Below are 20,557 nucleotides of genomic sequence, written 5' to 3'. Positions count from 1 at the left end.
AATAAGTCAGTGCCTTCAATGAGACATCAAACCCAGTTTAAGTATTGCCCTACAAAATATGAGCTGGCGAAGATCTTTTTCGAAGTCAAGTAGTGCTGTGGGATTTTTCTGTTTTTTAAATACAACTTTCAACAGTGTGGTGCACATGCGTTTCCAATTAAGAGCTCAGAGCCAACATCCAAGCCTGGGCCCCATTCACCCCTTTCCACGATTGACCAAGTCTGAGGAAATGTTAAACAGCCATCATAACCATAACACAGACTGCAGATTTTTCAAAAGCCTTCACTTTCTAAACACTAATTAAGACATCACAGTGAATTGATGATTGCACAAAATCTAAATAAAGAAAAGGGAACACAATTAATCAAAACTTTTTCAGATGCATTTATAGTTTGGGCACTTACATAAGGTAATTTGTCCCTTTGTTGAATGTGTACAAAGCCTACTTCTAGTGCAAAGAAATAAAATATGTCAATGATGTTGATTTGTGAGGATCATAATGAGAATGCATGGTTTACACGAGCCACTCCAAGTAGGATCTGCTTCTGCAGCAGCAGCAATAACTCCCTACGAGCCTGTCTCTGTTCAGACTTCAATCTCTCAGCCCTAAGGAGCTGTTGGAGGACTTTGATGTTCTGTCTAAATGAATTGACTCTGCTTCTTGATACAGCCCTCCAGTCCACTGACTCCCCCCACCGATTCTGTCACCTGTGATAAACACCATGCACGTTCAGCGGTACCACATTCTGGATCACATGCACAGAAAAGCCACAATTTTTCCCTTCAACTTTGTAAAAAAAAAATATGATTGTTGTTTCCAGCCCCACCCTATGTGAGCAGAAGCTCTTTGATGTGTGAGACTGTATGTGAGCAGGCAGCGCTGGGCTGGTTTTTGTTACCTTACAGCCCTGCAACATCCAGTAGGTAAGCCTTTATGTTGGATGCCCCTTCAGGGCATGGTGTTTGTTAGAGCCTGGGCAAAGGCAGCAACCTCCAACCTACTTCTATCATTGTAGTTTTTTGGTTTTTTTTAAAGAATCAGAGACAGAGAGCTCTGCATACAAGCCTGCAACTTTACTGACATGATCCAAACAAGATCTAAGGCTTATTGAGGAGCACTGGTGCACAGCTAAGGAAGTATAAATGTGTTGACACATCTACACTGGGACTTGTAGTTTGTCAAAATGTGTGCTCTGAATATGGATAAGCAGTAACAGAAGCCATGAAGCATGAAAACATTTTTTTTTTTAAACTAATGTGCTGGACTGAAGGCAGTACTGAGGGCAACCAGCTGATGACTAGCAAACACTGCAACAGATGATTTTGATCAAAGGGCAGGGCAGAGACGGTGGACAGAGAAAACAATACTTATCAGTCTAAGCTTCAGCTTGGTCAATTCTCATTTGACTAAATCCAATTACCATTGATTCTGCATCTTCTTAAAGCTGAGGTTTAGGTTTTCCTTGATAGTGCAGAAATCTTAACTTGTATGAAGCGGCAGTATTTAACCTATTACAGCCTCCGATGAAGCGAAGGAAAGTGCAAGTTCTACTGGCGAACGCATTGATCCTCCCACACCCTGGGTTTTCCCAGCATGTGCAGTGGTTCCTGTGCAAAGCCTCTGAACACTTCTCTCTCTCCTCCAGCGGCGACAGTGCTCCTGAGCAAACCTGCCCTGGATCGAGCATCTCATTTAGTCACTGGGCCCTTTGATGTGGATTCAGTGCTGCAGTGCATATCATTCGTGTTTGAAGGTTCAGCTTCCACAATACAGCAGGGTTTGAAGTTTCACATATTGCAGGTGCTACAATGTGATAATCTGGGAGCCGGTTATGCATTATACATTTTTCATAAAAGAACACCATCACCTGAAAGTGAAATGTGGAAAAGTCAGCGCTTCAAGGTATATATTGACAGAAACTGTTTCTGAGACTTCTGAGTGGGGGACGAAAACACTCTTGTTATCTTGAGCATTTTGGGATCAGCTCTACATCTTCCCTCTGAAGGGGGTAAATATCCAAATAAACAGAGTAGAATAACATCTGACTGGGGTCTGCCATGGCATTATAAGACCAATTTAGTTGACTGAACGCTTCTCACAGGGAACAGAGGGCGTGACGGCTCTTTCTCCAGCAAGGGCCTGCAATAAAAATCTCCTCTATCTGATTTCACAAGGGACTTGATACGCACCTTGGGGCAATTCCTTCAACGTCTTCTTAAATAAAACATGAAAAATCCTTGTCAAGGCCTACGTCTTAATTGAGGTGAACAAAACTAAATCCACGGCTTTAGCTAGTGCGACGCTACTAAAAGAGGAAATAATCTCTGTTGAAAATTTTGTGATTGACTCCAGTGCAGAAGTGATCCCATAAGATTTCTTATAAATCCATCTACATCAAGGACACACATTTTTAAAAAATGGGAGAGTTGGTGCCCAAAGAATAGTATCATGTTGGCAGTTAATGACTGTGAGTGACTGAGGTTTATGCAAACGCTTCTGATCTTGATAATTAAAGAGTGTCTGTATGGAGATGCACAGCTCTGTGTCGCTTTATAAAGGATGTTTACTGTCTCCAAAGCATGGAGATGGTGGCAGCCTGAGGGCCTGCCTGCTTTCTTTTCCCTCTCTCTGCATCTATCATGTACAAAACACACACGCAAACACACATATACACGCATTGTGTGCAAACATGAACTCTACACACTGTACTGGCATGTGCAAACAAAAACCCACACACAAGAAAGAGTCTGCGCTTTCACAAATATCAGCTTCTCAATTAGCCTGTGCACTCATTTCTCCTTGGAAGAGAATTATTTTTCAGCTGGATGCTTTTACTTTGTTTATTGTGAGCGAACCAAAGCCTTATCAGCAGCTAATCACGGCATGTCAAATTCACAGACTTACTGTAGTCACTATAAAAAAAAAAAAAGGATTCAGTGAATAATCTTCCCAAGTTTAGATTGCCATTTTAGATTTGGACAATCACCAATTTCTCTTAGATGCTTAAATCTGTCTAACAGCCAGGAAGAAGATCTGCATTTGTTTGATATAATTTGTTGTGACATGTTAATTGCATCTACTTGTAATTCTCTCTAATTGATGTTTGATATGTCTCAGGAAATTAGGCCAACTAGACATCACTGCAAATATTATGAACCCACTGCGCTTTTCTTTTTTATGGCAGGTCTGATAAATTCACAACACCTAAAACTATAATGTGTCAATGTGCTGTGCAGCTTTGCTGCAGTACTCCCAGGGCGGCCCAGCTGACAAGTCTAAGGTTACAAGCATATTACTGTGTATTCAAAACACATCCATGAAAGCTGCAGAGGGCCACAGGAGACTGACCTGAGCGATTTTCACTGAGTTCTGGGTCGAGCCACCGGCATGGTATTCAACTTTGTTCCTCTTAACGATTTCTTCAAACCTGAAATTAAAGCCAAATACAAAGGTTGTTACAAAAAAATAAGGTTCAAGATTAACCACACAGTGAATTAGACTAGTTCTGCAGATAAAAGCTCAGTGTAAACATCAGAAACAACTGCCTGTAACATGAGCAGACAACAGTTTCTTAACACTTGTCATATTACAACATGTGTAGGAGGAGTGAGAAGAAATCCAAAATCCATCAGGAGATGTTTCACAGGTACAGTTGCTTCAGGAAGCAGTCACACACCTTCACTGTGTGCTCACTTTCTTGCAATGCAATGAGCAATCAATGAAATTGCTATTTGTACAATGAAAAAATGAAATCGCTCATTTATAAAAATAGTCAGACCCTTTGCTGTGGCTCCAAAGTGGTCAGGTGCATCCTGTTTGCTTTAATTCTCACTGAGATGTGTGTACTTGATTGGAGCCCCCTGCCCGCCTGGACAAACTGAACTGATTGGACATAGTTTAGAAAGGCACACACCTGTGTATACAAGATCCAACAATTCATCCTCTGTGTCAGGACAAAAACCAAGCCATGAAGACCAGGACTCTCTGTAGACCTCTGTGATAAAAATGTGGTGCAACATAAATCAAGACAAGGATCATTCCTAAAGTTTTGAGTGTTCCCAGCAGCACAGTAGCCTCAGTAATTGTGCAATGGAAGAAGCTTAAAATCACCAGGAGTCTTGGTAGAGTTGACTGTTCAGCCAAACCGAGTAACTTTGATCAGGGAAGTGACCAAGAGGTCTTTGAAGAAAACCTACTCCAAAGTGCATGTGACCTGAGACTACAGTGACAGTTCACCTTTTAGCACTACAAAGACCCAAGCTTACAGCCAAAACCACACAGGAGTGGCTTTGGGACAAGTCTCTTACTGTCCTAAAGTGGTCCAGCCAAAGCACAGACTAAAACCACATAGTGCATCTGTGAGGAGACCTGAAGATGGGAGTTCACAGACACTTCCCATCCAATCTGTGATGCCTGAGAGGGTTTGCCAGAAAGAAAGGGATGAATTGTCCAAATCCAGGTGTGCAAAGCTTGTAGAGTCTTACCAAAGAACTCTCAAAGCTGCAAAGTGGGTGTGAAAATATTCAAAAGAAATTTCATAATAACTATTGGATGAATGTCATAAAATAATCTGTTACAAACATACAAATGTTAACTTCCCAGAAGCATGTTGGTTTGCTGATATGCCGGACATAATAAATTAAGCATATAAACAGATTCTTACATGTTAACATGTAAGATGTAAATAAAGCTGCACTAATCAAGGTCTTCAAATGAAATCAGTGTTTGTAATTTGAAAGAGGCAGAACTGTTACCATTTGGCAGCTGGACATTCAATTCATTTCAACCAATTGATATTTTTAGCCATTTTAACGGTTCATCAATTACTTTTACATATTTTGTCATTTATCAGTCACTATCTATTCCAAAAATCATCTAATTCTGATCTTTTAACAATTTATTTATTACTTGTAGCTTTAACTATTTAGACACATTTAGTTATATACAAACTAATTTCCAACAATCCCAATGTAAACACACATATACACATTCACGTACTCCCAGTAGCTGCAGAAATACGTCCTAGAACACATTTTGGGAATCACTAATTTAAGTTATCAAAAAAACAAAAAGTTTCCCTTTCTTTCTGAGCTGTAAAGAGGACAGCAGTATGTCAACTCAACATTATAAATTTCAAATTGCCACACACATTTTTTAAACAGTGTCATTACAAAGAAATTATTCAGATAAAACCCTTAAAAAAGAGGGGAAAAAAAGGAAGCAACTGCTTAACTTTGTTAAATAGGAAACTGGACCAGAAATGAAGTTTAAAAGAGGCAGGATCTAAATGTCACTTTGATAACAGCAAAGAGGAACATTGTCCAAATGAGTTTGTATTAAAGTTCAATAAGCGGTTAAAGCTTTTTCCTGAGGAACTTGTACTGTGTCAATGAGATGCAAGAAATTTAAGAACCTACTCATCCTTCATTTGGCAGCTATTTGTATTTTATACTTGGTGATGTTTTCAGAGCAATTACAAAAACAAGTTTTACAATTTCTTTGTGTACAAAAACCCCATAGTCAGATAAGTTACTTAGGGAGAGGCCACATCTGAATAAATGTTTGATGTCTGAAACATATAGCAAAGTCTAGAAATGACCATAACAGACTAAACACAATGAGTCAGAAAAACAGACAGACTTAAGCAAATGCGGAGTAAACAATTGCTGAGTTTTCAAACATAAACCACAGGAACACCCTTCAGTGTAAAGTAAACTACAGAAAGCAGTTCTACCTCTTTTGTATTTCCCCATCACGCTGCCATTTAAAACATCAATAACTTCAATACTTGGGCGTACCGTGATGCAAAGCTGGGGTATGCTCGGAGATGGAGTCTTTATCTGGGGGACTGCAAACATGAATAATGTGTATTCTCCACATCATTCACACAAACAGCCTGCCAGGGGGCTGGCTACATAAACGTGTCCACACTGCTAAGGAAATTGACCTAACTGCAGTCAAGATGATACACCACATTAGGAGGTCCTTGGCTTTTTTTCTCTGTAAATGGAAGACTGTCCATTTGTATGTGTATTTAGATCAGGGAAAATAAATCCAATGACATGGTAAATAGTTCAAGGTGCACCATACTATTCCCGATGGCATGTAATTCCACCTTAAATTAACTGAGTAAGACGCATTGTTGAGAAAGTGCTTGAGTGTAATCCCAAGGGGTGTTGGTTATGTAAAGGCTGTGCTACACAGTGCATATACAGTCCCTTTTTAAAAAGGGGAGGTCAAAGGTTTCACCTTTTGGGACGCCACCTAGAATTTTGGAAATTATGAATATTTCATTTATAAAAGTACTCATCGTATAAATATTAATAAATATACTGATATATATATGCGTTTATACATAAATATATATATATATTATGTATAAACACAAATATGTTTATCTGCAGTATGTCTGTGTAAAAATAAAATAAATATATAAAATAAAACAAATATATATATAGATCTATCTATAGATCTATATATATATATACACACATATACACACACACACAGACATACTGCAGATAGGAGTAATATATATGCAAAGTGCATCATGGCTTACCAACATATGTTAGCCAGAGGTGTTCAATACTTCAACCTGGTTTAACTAGGCATGGCCGAATTTTGAGTGAGTGTGAAAGTAACCTTTACTGCTTCAAAGAAAGTCTGCATATCATGTCTCAAGGGAAGAGGTCTACCCAGGGCAGAATGTTCCTAATAAAAAAAAAAACTTTCCATGCAAGTGGAAAATATGCTAACCGGGAAAAAAAAATCCTTCCTGAGACACCTGTTATGACTCCTTGACAAAGGAAGAATTTGAGCACTGTGGGTGTTTATAACATGAAGGCAGCCGAGGGACTCCAGAACCCATTTCAAATAGACACACAGCTTCTGAGGATTTCAGTTTTTTTTCTTCCCTAGAAGTATTTGCTCCACCTTTCAGTGCAGACAGCATGGGGCCCTGCTCTTGGACGCCTCGAAAATCCCATCCGAAAAGGAGCAGCTGCCTCGAGACCTTTACACCCTCTAACATCATGTGATCCCATAGTAGTGACACCATAAACGGCCCCCTTGGCCATTTAGGGAGAAAATCCCTTTCTATCTACTGCAGTATAAGCTCAGTTGGGGAAGGGAGGGAGCAGAGAAAAAGAAATTGTTTTGAACAAAATGTCCTCAACCAGTAACCTCAGCTTTTAAAACCCACTGGGGTTGCTCAGTGGAAGAGCAATTCCAACTATGCCATGCATTCCACTAATGTATGGACAGTGTGTTATTTAACATGTGCTTTACAAGAGACTGCCCCTGACAGTGGTTAAATACCACTCTTAACTACAGGCACTGTGCTATTTTTCAATTTCATACCTTCCTATTTCAGACTAATAGAGGCACTTATTTATTCAGCTTAAATCAAATCATATTCAAATTAGGGAAATTAGGCTACTGAATGCAGTATTTGTATTCAGAGGATATGACAGTCGAAAACTAAAACCTCTGCCTGTCCATGGCTTCACACATTCAAACTGTTGGGGAAGCTCATTCAAGTAAGGAACATCGTGTTGTTTACATTCCTGGGGATGGAGCCCCCACCGTTGTTTCCCATCAAGGGAAATATGAGAGCTTTCAAAGTACTACGAGTGTTCTCTGCCCCAAGTGACTCATGAGTTCCTCTCTCACCTCCCGAAAAATGAGCCAAGTAGATTATTTACATGAGGCAATAATTCAAGATTTGCTCCTCTAAGTCTCTTACATGGAGGGCAAGGTGAGCCCATTTACCCAATCCCTCTTTATTCTCCTTTGATGTTAGCCTATCTCGATAAGACCGGATGAGTGCCCTAAAATCCCCATCGAGTGATTTCACAGGAAGAACAAGTCTCTGTTAATCAATGGCTAGATTGGATCTGGATCCTCGAGAGTGGTCTGCCTGAAAGTCCTCCCAAGTGTTTGAGTGCACACCGGGGTAATTCATTGCTAATGATCACCGCAGCACCCACTCTCCTACATGCCGTTCGTCCTTATTTAATTGCCTCGTTCACGTTTAAACAGCTTACAAATCACAAGGACAGGCAGGGAAACATGATCAAACGGCCCCTATCACTAATCAGGGGAGGGCAAGGGAAGAAGTGAGGGGACTGGGGCTTCTTTCCTGCTCTCCCTGGGGATTAGGAAGGAGGAGGGCTGTACAGGAACAGTAAATTATCTCTGCCTCAACCATAGCAGGCAGGTACATTTAAACAGGCAGATCAATATTTCTCTCTCTCTGACAGGAGCAGAGAGGGGGCAATACAGCTAAAAGGCTTCAGTAATCCCAGTTTCAACACAGGCATCTGGAGTGGAGACAGGTTCCACCATTGATTAGATTCCCCAATCAGTGTGTGCATCCTACACCAGCCTTCCTTGGTAGTCTGGGGGCAGTACAAGGCCTGATGCACAATAATTGTTTCCATAGGTCAGGCAGAGGAAAAACAGCTCAGGGACGTGATGAAAGGGAGATGGAAAGGGTGAGGAATATTGTTGTTTTTCCCCCCAATTAAATTGTTTGTCAAACCCTTCACAAAGGGTTACACAGTTTATCTGTTTAAAATCAATACGCTCGTCTCAGTGTGAAAGCTTGTCCCGACACAAGACAGGCCCATTAATTATTCTGTTCTGTGCGCTATCACCACGCTGCTCAAGGTTGAGCCTTATCTTTTCTTATTTCAAATCAATAATTATCTTCAACCGTGCTCGCGCTCCCTCTCAGAAATAGATGTGCTTTTTATTCAACGCCTGTAGTGTGTGTGTCTCTGTAGCAACTGGTGAGGAACACAGAATGAATAGGACATTCTTATCAGTGGAACATTAGGGCAGGACGGGAATAGATGGCAAAGAATGAGGCGTATAAAAGTACTGAACACAAATGAGTCATGATTCAAACAGCGAGTGAGGCCTTGTTCCCGTCCTCTGACATCTTCTAACAGACTACAGAAGGGGGTGAATGTTGATTTGCACAAAAGCATTATGATATCGCCACTGTTCAGGTATCTCAATCCATTTGGGTAAATCCCTATTCAGCTGAGAAAACCCGTCTCTAGTCCCTGGTTGCAAACAAAACACCACGACTCCTGATGCAATGAGCTTTTTTGCATTATAGACTGGATACACAATTAATGACTGCACAATTACATGGTCATAATGGGTGAGTAATTGCATTAGAATGCAGAAACAACAAATGTGCATCCCTTTAATAATCGGCTGATCCAGTAGCAGCAGCAGCCCATTTGTTGGCATTAACTGAGGACTGCTGTTTGTACTTAATTAGGCTGCACTCAAGGATTAGGCAACGGGGGCAAAATCTGGTCACGGAGGATGAGTTCATATTATTTCCTCTAAAATGTCACAGGTTTTTTGCTTCTCGCTGCAGAGGCTGGCGTTGTTTGTCACACTGTACTGTGTGGATGTGGGAGAGGGAGTGTGAGTGTGTGTGTGTGTATGAGAGAGAGAGAGAGAGAGAGAGAGAGAGAGTGAGGATATGAAGGGACAGAGACATTGAGGAAGAGAGTGAGAAGAGGGAGTGTGTAAGCAAGGATGGGGCTTCTGGTGTTCTCTTGAGGATTGAGATTTGAAGCCACAGCACAAAGCCTTTGAGACATTCCCGTTATCTTGGAGGTTGATACCAGGATCTTGGTGATTCAGAGTGCTCTGTATGAATAATTCCACCAACACCCCCTACTGTGGAGACCATATGGCCCAGTGTGAACTTTAAACACATGGGGAGTGTTACTGCTCACCAGTCAGGCCTCGCATCTCTACCCCCACACAGGCTAGGTGTAGAGAAATGATCAGCACATATAATGTCCTGACCATCCTACCCATGTATCCTATGTATGAAGGCTGCTCCCATCAGTGGCTTTTCCTGTGTGGCTGCTGGGGATCAAAGAGTACTAAAAATAGCCCTGAGTGTGTTTTCTGAAGTGAACATACTGTATGTACTGGCTGAGATGCTCACATTTTAATTATAAAAACACTGTTTAAAAGGAGGAGATGGGTGGGAGGGTGGGTGGGGGGGGGGGGACGCCCACATGCACAGTGATGTGGATTATGTTTGTTACACCCCCTTTGACTTGTGAAGTTTCCTTCTGGCACCACCTGCTGGCAGCCGCCATCAACAAGGAGGAGGCAAGGACGAGTCTTAATTATGATTGCATCAGCCATCTCTTATGATGCAGCATTTATGCTTTAAATGCAAAGCAGTAATCCTGCATCATAGCATGTTAACCTATCTCATCAAAAAACAGTAAGAGAACGAGTCACAAGACCACCTTTTTTTTGGATTATTTGAAAAGTTTTCCTCTTTTATAATTCAAAAGGGCTAGATCCACATTTCTTTCAGTTGACTATGGCTCTGGTGAACATGTCAGATTTATGCAAGTGCCCCAAATCGCTTCATTCGTGCATATCAATAAAACATCAAGAGCAGAGCGGTTGGTGGCTGAACATGTTTCTGATGTCTCAATTACCAGCTGAGCACCATTAATCTCTGCTCTCTCTCTCTCTTTGGCGCAGAGGTTGGCTGATGGATGCAGGACCACGACCTTTGCCCTCAGCAGCGGGGGGAGCCGGATGTTGTCACCCCACAGCGGGCAGGCAGAGGTGAGTTTAAGTACTGTAGTACAGAACTCAGCCTCAGCAACAGACAAGGGAGGTTGGGGGGGGGGGGGGGGGGGGGGGGGGGGGTTGTAATGTGTCTACACACTCAGTCAAGCATGAGTGCATCCAGTGAAGTGGCACCATGGCAAGCACATGCAGCTTCTGCACGCATGCTTGCATGTCAACACACACGTACACACACGCATACACAATGAGTTTTTCTCCTCCTGACATACCAGCATAGCACCACTGGGGGTTTCTTGCACTCACAATTCACCGCGTTATATATTAAAAACATAAAAAAAAAAAAAAAAAAAGAGGGGTAGAGTCAAGTGTGTTTACAGAGCAGAGTTTATCACACATACACACACCCAGGAGCCAGAGTGTTTAGCATGTACTCAGTGAGAGAGGCCTTTGTTGTTTTCCTCCCAGTAAGCAGGCTGAGCTGCACGGCAGCAGCAGGGGTGTGTAAGATGTACACAGACAGCGGGGTGTGCGAGTGGAGAGGCACCTCCACTGATCTCCTGTGTCGTGTGATGATGTGTGTGTGATGTGTGTGTCTCAATCCAGCACTGATCCCCCTGAGTCAGCCCTGTCAGTGATATGAGCCTCCCACCCTCTCTCCCTCTCCCTCTTTTTCCCCTCGCCATCCGGAATGCTAATAACAGCCAGCCACTAACGCTGCAGCCCTGAATTATTCATGCAGCAGAGGGTCACACGGCATAATGAGGAGTTTACTCTCATTCTGGATGTGATTGTGACGCTGCTAATCTGCATTTAGCACAGAGAAAGAGAGAAAAGGAAGGGGGGGGGGGGTAGCGAGAAGGAGGGAGGAAGGAGGATGAGCACTGATGAACTTAATTGCTGTGAGCAAACAACCTCTGAAAAGAGTCACGCCATCATCCAGAGATGAGAAAGTAAACAATTAATTATCATTGGACAGAGCGAGTCATAAAACAAATGTTTGAACGAGACTAATATTCACAAGCCAGCTGACACCCCCACCCTCTCAGATGCGACAATACACCGACTGTGACAATGACTCACTCATTTGACACACTAATAATCATTAGCTCTAATATAATATGGTTATCAAGCCTAAGGGAGTTTCAGGTAGATGGTATATTATGAGGTGTACTCAACAACCTGTAGTGCCTGGTTATCCTGAATAAAATGTCTATCTGCCTACATTATAATCTCCTGCAGAAAGAGGCGTGTTTTCACTGTGTTGACATGTTGTTTCCTTTGGAGAGTCCTTGGGGTAGAAACAATAGGATACTGCTGCCCCCTGCTGGACATTAAAGGTACTTTAAAACAACTGCAATTCAGCACTGAATTCTTGGCTGAGAACAGGGTAAAATAAAACATCAACCAGGTGCTCACAATTTAAATGCTATAAAGCAATCAAAGATAAATTACATGAACTAAAAGAGATAACACTGCCGAATAACAACTTTACTTAGGATATACCATTATTTGTCTGATCATCTGAGATAATTATTTCTGCAAGTTACAAAAAGCCATTATGAAGTCTCTACCTTGCAGGAATCAGAGTTGTATTCTAAACCACATGATGGCAGCAGTGACTACAAAAATAAGCATGATCTGCAGCATTACATCTGAATTTAACATGCCTCAGCAAGCAGAGAGGAAGTTGCAGGCTGTTCTATGGTTTGTTGGTTTCCTTTCTCACTGCAAGATCAAAACACCCAAGCCCTTCAGTGAAAAAAAAAAATCAGCATCTGGTGAAAACAATCTTCAACTGCAGCTCACCAACCACAGTAGAAACAACCTCTAAATAAAAGCAGTACATGACCTGAGGGTTTACTGCAACATGATTCAAAAGCTACCACAACACACAACCCTGTATAAAAGTACTGAGAAGCAGTAGCTGCTATTTTTGGAGGAGAGAGCAATGAGTCTAGTGGTATGTGATTTTTGGACTATATATTACAATATGAAGTGTAACAAAAGTCTGGGGCCGGAAACGAACCAAGGACATTGCGGTTATATGGTATGTGTCCAAATCACTATGCAACCAGGACACCCAGGAAGTTATTGTTTTTTCAGCAGGCCAGATTTTCCATTAGTTTTCATTAAGTCTACAAGTAAGACATTTTTTGTAATAGGTTTTTTTGTTAAACCAACAATCCAAAACTGAAAGATATTCAATTTTATATCATTCAGGACTAAGAAATCAAGGTATGATTTGACAGCTTTAAGTAGTTTGTGTTGTTTTTATGATACAAAGCACAGACACAAAGCAGATCTTCATAATGCAAAGGCTAGAACCATCAAATGCTTGGCATCACGGTTTATCAAAATTGTGATGGATTAAAGTTTGGTTGTTCAACTGATCACTTGTTTCAGCTCTTGTTCTCACAAATAAAACTAATTGGAAAAAACATCAAAAGGCACAGTTAAGGCTCATTCAAGAAAACAAGTCTGCAGTCAATACTAACAGTTGCTGGTGGTTTCTACTCTACAGCAGGCAATTTCTCAGGATTATATGGACTCTGCTGTGACTAGATAATTGAATTCAGCTCTGGCCACAGTGCACTGCATCCAATGATCTCTCTCCCACCAGGGTGATGGGGAAAAATGAATCGCGTTACACTCTGTAGATTCAGAAGTACAATAAAAGTGTTAGTTGACTAGACTTGTAAGTCTGTTGTGGCCTTTCTAGAAATTGTGCTATTTGTCACAACACTTCAGCCACGTTCTCCTTCTTCCTGGGACCAATGACCTTGTAAAAAAAAAAAAACTCTTTACATCTTGTTAGATTTTTTTGAATGTAACTCACCACAAGAGATGAATAGAAAGTTTTTCATAACATACTACAATACTGCTATAGGATAAGGAGATTAAAAAAAATGTATGTACATTCAGATAAACATTGACAGACAAGATAGTGAGTTTGCGGCTGTGTGCCGTACTGGTAGGACATGCAGTGAAATTCATTGTGCTGGGAATTAACCACAAAAGCTGCATGTTAATCCTGGCCTGACCTTGTGCAAAATGTGGAGGGAACAGGGTCTGTGAGGCTAAAGATAACACCGCTGCCTTTGTGATGAAGCAGAACAACACTGCTGATGATGCTGCTTTGTGCCGCTGCTACCGCTCAAGGTCACACGTTTCCTTTTGTCAAGTAACAAGACCTGACAAGGTAGCCTATTGTAAGGTACAGATGATCAGATCTGTCTTTATACTATAGAGGAACTCCTGTGGTGCTTTAGAATTGTGCATGACTGTACTTACTACAGTTTTATGCACCAATCAGTCATCGAACTGACACATACAACACACTGACAACAAGGCTATTTAAAAAAGGAAAACTGAAAGTTTCTCTCTCATATTTTCTGCTAAAACACATACATGACCTCTGGTGCACAACATTTTCATCTGTTATATTCTCAGTTCACACAACATTGTATTTCACTGTCAAATCATGTAATGTTATATTAGCAACAACAAGAACATGTGTCTTTATCTTTGTATATGTTTAGCATCTAGCAGACGACTTTAGCTCACTTGTGTAAAGCTTTGCAAAGTATTTGCTCATGCTGACAAATCTCAAAATCAATAGTCACTTAATTTAAGCCTTAGTATTTCTAAAGAGTGAAGCACTGTGCTCAGGGACACAGAACCATGTTTTCGAGGAAGGCTATAGTATTACTGCTGCATCTGTTTGTGACTTGCAGGAGGGAGGGTCTGGAAAAGGAACTCTGCATGCTCTGCAAAACCTTCTCTAAAATAAACCATTTATTTAGTTATTCTAATGGCCTGTAGTTAATCATGGCCTGCAGATGTCTTCACAGATCTACTATTTAGCCCTCAACAGAAGTAAACTCAGATGTACAGTTTGGCACAAATTTAATAGGAGGAATGTGGGCATGTGGCTCCCACTTACAGAGGGCTGCTTTATGACATGGCTATTTTAGGCACAGGTTTGAGCACAGGGAAGTGTTGGGTATGAATGACCAGTGTGGGCCTTATTTGGTTCTGCGTAATTTTAACACCTTGCATTACACTACTCATACATGTGGTGTGCTGGTTATGTTTTGACTCACAAGGCTTCGTGTTTGTCTTCAGCAAGAATCTGGTCATTAGGCTTCAGTCCAAACCTTTTAGAAACGAATAAAAAAATAATGTCAGCACAGTTTGGTCAAAATATGAAGATATCAGCAGAGACAAATGAGCTGTTGAGACTTACTTGTCAAGGAAATCTTTGTCTACGACAGCTGAAATGTCAAGCAAGGGATTTCCCATCCCAAAGAGCATGTTTTCACTGTAGGGGGACAAAAACATATTGTATTATGCAGACTCCCACTCACCAGCTCTGCAAGAACAGAGGAAAGAAACAATCAGCTAGGACGCAAAAAATAAATAAATAAATAATCTGGCTCTGATTTGTTGGACTAAATCACTTAAACCTCCTTCTATGTCTCAATGGTGACTCTGTTATCTGACTTTCTATGATCAACTTATATACAACACATGAGAAAATAAGCTACAGAAAGACATACAAAAGCAGACCTATGAGCTCATAGCCACTGAGAACGTTCACGCCTCAACTTGCCAATGAGAAAGATAAAACTGACAGTAATGGGATTTCGTTTTCCCCCATTCAGAAAAGCATAAGTCAATGAAAAGGTGAAACTCGGCACAGTAAAGCATTCTCTGAACAAATGGTGTGTGTGATTGCTCTCATCTACAGGTTTGTGTAGCTTACATTCATTGAAAGCTTTGGACAATGAGTTCATAGTCTTAATGCTTAAACAGGAGAATAGACTGTACTGAACTGCTTGTACTGAACTGCAGCATGTTCCCCATGACCCTTTCATCTAGAGAATATTAACCAGCACTGCAGTCAAATTTTACTCCAGGCAAAAGCATTCATTCCACGTTATATGACTTTCACAAAGCCCTGAACACAAGTGTAGTGCATGACTGGTTGAGCACTCTGAGATAAATGATTATATCAATGGATGTTACACATGATACAGGCTCACTTTAATTTGTCCTAATTTAATAATGAGTATAAAACTCTGACATTAGTGTTTGGAGTCATCTGACTAATTTAGGCACTTTTCAAACAGCATTTTAAAAAACCACAACCATAACATGAGAACTGGTCCCTGTAGAAGCTCCAGGAGAAATAATCATTCAGATCTTACCTTGGAGTTGGCATGATGTCAAAAATATTAGCAGCCTAACCTGATGATCAACAGCTTCCTACTCTCTGTCAAAGCAACGTGCTTTTTTCACTACAGGAACTGAAGCTGGGCTTTGGCCCACACTGACTGGTTGGTGGGGCAAGTGGGCAGGTCTTAATGCCTCTTAGACATGTGATTGGCTACACAACTTCCAATTATCGTATAGCTTTGGATGCTGCGTTTAAGTTCAGTGGGAAAGAAGGTAGACCTGGTTATCACAAATATCAGCCACAAAGCAATAAAATGACATTTAAAGGCCTAAACTTTATATTTTTATCTAACACAGCTCAGTTATAGCAGCTTATATATAGAAGAATTGGCATTTTGCATATTTGTTCAACTGATGACAATAGAAAGTACTATTAATTTTTGAATAGAAATATTATATATACCAAACTATTAGAAAATCTACAATTAGTATGGCTTCAGCTATGTTTTGAATCATTTAATGTGTTGCCTATGTTTACACTAATCCAAATAAAGTATATCACAATGACAATAAAGTGATTCGTTTTTGTTTTTTTTTTTAATTTAAATCATCTTAGCTTTGCAATTTTAGGAGGGCTATAAAGTTTGAAAGCATTAATACAGTATTGTACAAGGATCATGTTAACCCTATTCTAGCCTCCCTCTCCCACTGGAGATCCATCCATCCATTTTCTATACCCGCATATTCCTTAACCAGGGTAGCCTATCCCAGTTCTCTTTCGGACAGGTCACCAGTCCATCACAGGCCCACATATAGACACACAAAGACAAACAACCTCACACACTCACACTCACTGCTATGGGCAATTTAGAGTCACCAATCAACCTGACATACATGTTTTTGGACTGTGGGAGGAAACCAGAGTACCTGGAGTAAACCCATGCAAGCACTCGGAGAAAGGCTGGGTTGTGAAGGCAACAGTGCTAACCACCATGCTGCCCTTCCACTTCATATGTCATTTGAAATTCTTATTTCTTGTAATAAACAGTATTGCCCCTGCTGTACTACAGAGCTGAGAACAAATGATCCTGCCTAGCACTGGGTGCAGGACTAGTGCCACACCAAAACTATGCAAATAATGATCCTGCCTACCACTGGGTGCAGCACTAGTGTCACTATGCAAATGGTCTTTTTCATGTTTTGAATTGTCTAAGTAGAATAAGCACAGGAGCTGCTAAAACATTAACTCCTGGGAGGTGTTCCAGGAAGCCATGCTAATGTCACACTGAGGCAAAACGCACAATGCCAGGACTCAAAAGCTTCAGTCATCAATAATTATACACATGCATTTCTCCTATTGTGACGTGTCACAAAAGCTTTTTCCTTCCTTGAATGATGTTGCATGTTGTCAGTGGTTATGCCCCACAGGTAGGATGTGAGTTAGAAGAGAAGGCTGGAGGGAGATGGATGAGGTGATCCAAGGTATACCTAGTGGTGAGAGAGTGGTGACTGGGGCAGACTTCAACAGACATGTTGGTGAGGGAAACAGAAGTGACGAGGAAGTGATGGGTAAGTTCGGTATGCAGGACAGGAATGCAGAAGGACAGGGTAGACTTTGCCACAAGGAAGGAAATGGCTGTAGTGAACACATTTTTCCAGCAAAGGGAGGAGCACAGGGCGACATAGAGTGGAGGCAGGAGCACACAAGTTCATTACATCTTGTGCAGACGTTACAACCTGAAAGAGATCAGTGACTGCAATGTAGTGGTTGGGGAGAGTGTAGCCAGAACGGTGAGGTTACAGGGAGTAGAGGTGAAGAAGGTGGAGGATTTTAAGTACCTAGGTTCAACAGTCCAGAGCAACGAAGAGTGTGGAAAAGAAGTGAAGAGACGTGTGCAAGCAGGTTGGAACGGGTGGAGGAAAGTGTCAGGTGTGATGTGTGACAAAAGAGTATCAGCAAGAATGAAAGGAAAGGTGGACAAGACAGTGATGAGACCAGCAATGTTGTCTGGTTTAGAGACAGTGGCACTGAGACAAAGACAGGGGGCAGAACTGGAGGTAGCAGAGCTGAAGATGTTGAGGTTCTCTCTGGGAGTGACGAGGATGGATAGGATCAGGAATGAGGACATCAGAGGGACAGCTCATGTTAGATGTTTTGGAGAAAAAGCCAGGGAAGCCATATTGAGATGGTTTGGACATGTTCAGAGGAGGGACAGTGAATACATTGGTAAAAGGATGCTGAGGTTAGAGCTGCCAGGAAGGAGGCCTAGAGGAAGACCAAAGAGGAGGTTCTTGGATGTAGTGAAGGAGGACATGAGGATAGTTGGTGTGGGTGAGGAGGATACAGAGGATAGGGTTAAATGGAGGCAGATGATTCGCTGTGGCGACCCCTGAAGGGAGCAGCCGAAAGGAAAAGAAAGCAAGTCAAGTCCTTTAAACATGAACTAAAAGCGTGACTACGGTGAAATTTAAGTTTTCCTCGAGTCAAGTGAACGCCGCAGTGTTTACTTTACATTATGCAAAATGTTTGTGTGTTTATTGCCAACAGGAGTCTGGAGCTGCCTCCCAGCGCTCTAAATACACCACTGACAATATCACCGCTTTATTTATTTATTTAAAGACACTATTTACTTATTTATTTTTTTGCAGGCTAATTAGCGACAGGTCGCAATAAAAGCAGCTACAGTTGATGTCATGTGATGATGAACCCACCCTCTGCTGTTAGCCGTGGTTAGCACAGCTTTGACCAAGCCCTCGGTATCGAAATGCTGACTGAGGTTTTCCCTCAGTACATGAGCTGATGTTTCGCTCAAAGGTCCGAAGTGTTCGGCTCCTGCAGACAGCTCACCGCCCCGGCACAGACGCTAGTGTTAATTCACACGCAGCTAAAGCAGCTAGCTACACCGAGCATCACGCTTCGGACACCACAAACACTGTCGGGTTTTTACCGTAATGTCGTTTTCCTCCCCGACGACATGTTTGGTTCTCCCAAAGACATTTAGAAAAAAAAAAAAAAAGAATCAACGACGGGTGTGTCTGCGATGTGTGGGTCCGGGAAACCACCGCTCACTGCCGGTGAAGAGAAGCGAGAGGCTGCGGCTTCGTCTCACACAGATGAGGATGAGTAAATTGGTCAGTGTGCAACCTGGAGAACAGATGAATGATTATTTCCACGCAGGGAGCGATGTTAACTAGTTACTGTACTTTCACCTGCATATGTCTCATGAAGAGGAGGAAGATACAGCCCTGATTATGTCGCATTATCGCATGGCTTTACCTTTCACCTGTATCACTTTGATCAAACTTCACTGTCTGCTCATTTTAAAAAAACCTGACCAGCCAGAGTTCATAGATACACAACATTTCATACCATTTATTTATCTCCTAAAATGTTATCACAGTGGGAACAAAACTGAATACTAATATTACTTGGGGCCCTCACCCTCAAGAAGGGCCCACTAAGGCACAGTATTGTGTCCTTCATTAAATTAAATCTACCTGTATTGTAAATGATCCTTGTGTTAAAACGTGGTGCATATTTTCTAAATACAAATCTGTGTTTTCTGTCAACTGTCCAGTTAAAAGCAAAACTTTACTCTGCCTAAATAAACATTTTAAAAATGGCAGAAAAGAGTGAGGGACCCCTAGTGGACAGATTCAGCCATGGGCCACACAATGCGTAGAATATATTGAGGCAGACTCAGTGCTGTAGAAGTAAGAAGTAACTATTATTATACTATTTAGTATTGTATTACATACATGGTATAATAAAGACAATTAGCTGGACTCTTATGCTTATGTCAAATACTTGTTTACAAGCTGAGCAAGGAACCAACATCCTTACAGTTCAGGCATTTGTAAACGAGAGAAATTATAGAGCCAACACACCACAAAGTGCTATAAAATTCTTTATTACAAAACTATGAATAATGCCTAAGCAAAATGTTCAGGCCCATTTAAACCCAACTAACTTGCATAATTTTGATATCATCTGAACAATTTTTTTTTTCAGGAATTGCATAGAGCATAATTTGATGTAATCTGGTGGAGTGGGTGTAACTTTACAGAAGTATCATGTACATGTGGGGGTTTTTTTTTTAAAGAATGTACAAATGATCAATTGCAAATTAACAAGGCACAATAGTTGGTATTAGAAAATGTACTTAAAGGCACATCTACACCAATAGTCTTCATTTCAAAATTTCAACTACAGTTGCCACAAAAATTGACCGTCGTGTTTAGCCTAACAAGACCAGTTGAGACAACAGTAATAACATAAAATGAAGATTATTTTCACCAGCTGTAAATGACGGTGTGCTTCATCTCATTCCCTTGACTACCTAGAAGTGTGCAATTTATGTCACAAAAGCAATTGAGAACAACAAAAAAATACGTACATGTACGGCTGTGTGCACTGTGTAGAAAAGAAAACTAAGCTTTGCTAGATTACTGTGAAAAGGAGTACTTATTTTGGCAAATAGGAGTCATAATGCAGGGCAAGTTTATAATGTCTAATCTCAAAGCAACATGTGAAACATAAAAAATATCCAGAATTATCTGAATTCAAGCTTACAAACTGTTTTAATCTTGCAGTTATTTCTTGAATGAGCTTGTCTAAAATACTAGCACTAGCTCAAATACGCATTGCTACCCAAACTGTACTTTCAAAGAGCAGAAGGTCTTTGGCAGAAGAAATAAGGAAAGTTACAATGCATTACAATATGTAAATTAAGGAACAGTGTTTCTCTTTCACTTGTGATAATAGAGAATTGTGTAAACAGACATAAT

General features: G+C 41.0%; 1 protein-coding gene across 3 annotated transcripts in view; it reads right to left on the bottom strand.

The window, feature by feature from the left end:
• adkb (adenosine kinase b) overlaps nt 1-18,767 on the bottom strand; it is a 93,971-nt gene extending 75,204 nt beyond the window's left edge. The window contains exons 1-4 of one of the 3 annotated variants that reach the window (XM_026316062.1): nt 18,718-18,767; nt 14,838-14,912; nt 14,695-14,748; nt 3,350-3,428 (exon numbers count right to left, since the gene is read on the bottom strand). In XM_026316062.1, coding sequence (XP_026171847.1) covers nt 3,350-3,428; nt 14,695-14,748; nt 14,838-14,912; nt 18,718-18,767 — 258 coding nt within the window. Of the gene's footprint in view, nt 1-3,349; nt 3,429-14,694; nt 14,749-14,837; nt 14,913-15,801; nt 15,920-18,717 lie in introns of those variants that run through there. The other 2 variants (XM_026316064.1, XM_026316063.1) reach the window with 2 other exon arrangements.
• Nucleotides 18,768-20,557: the final 1,790 nt, after the last annotated feature.

The sequence above is a fragment of the Mastacembelus armatus genome, chromosome 19 (assembly GCF_900324485.2).
Source record: "Mastacembelus armatus chromosome 19, fMasArm1.2, whole genome shotgun sequence".
NCBI lineage: Eukaryota > Metazoa > Chordata > Actinopteri > Synbranchiformes > Mastacembelidae > Mastacembelus > Mastacembelus armatus.
Note: the sequence above shows the minus strand (reverse complement) of the source record. Positions and strands in the feature narration are given on the sequence as shown.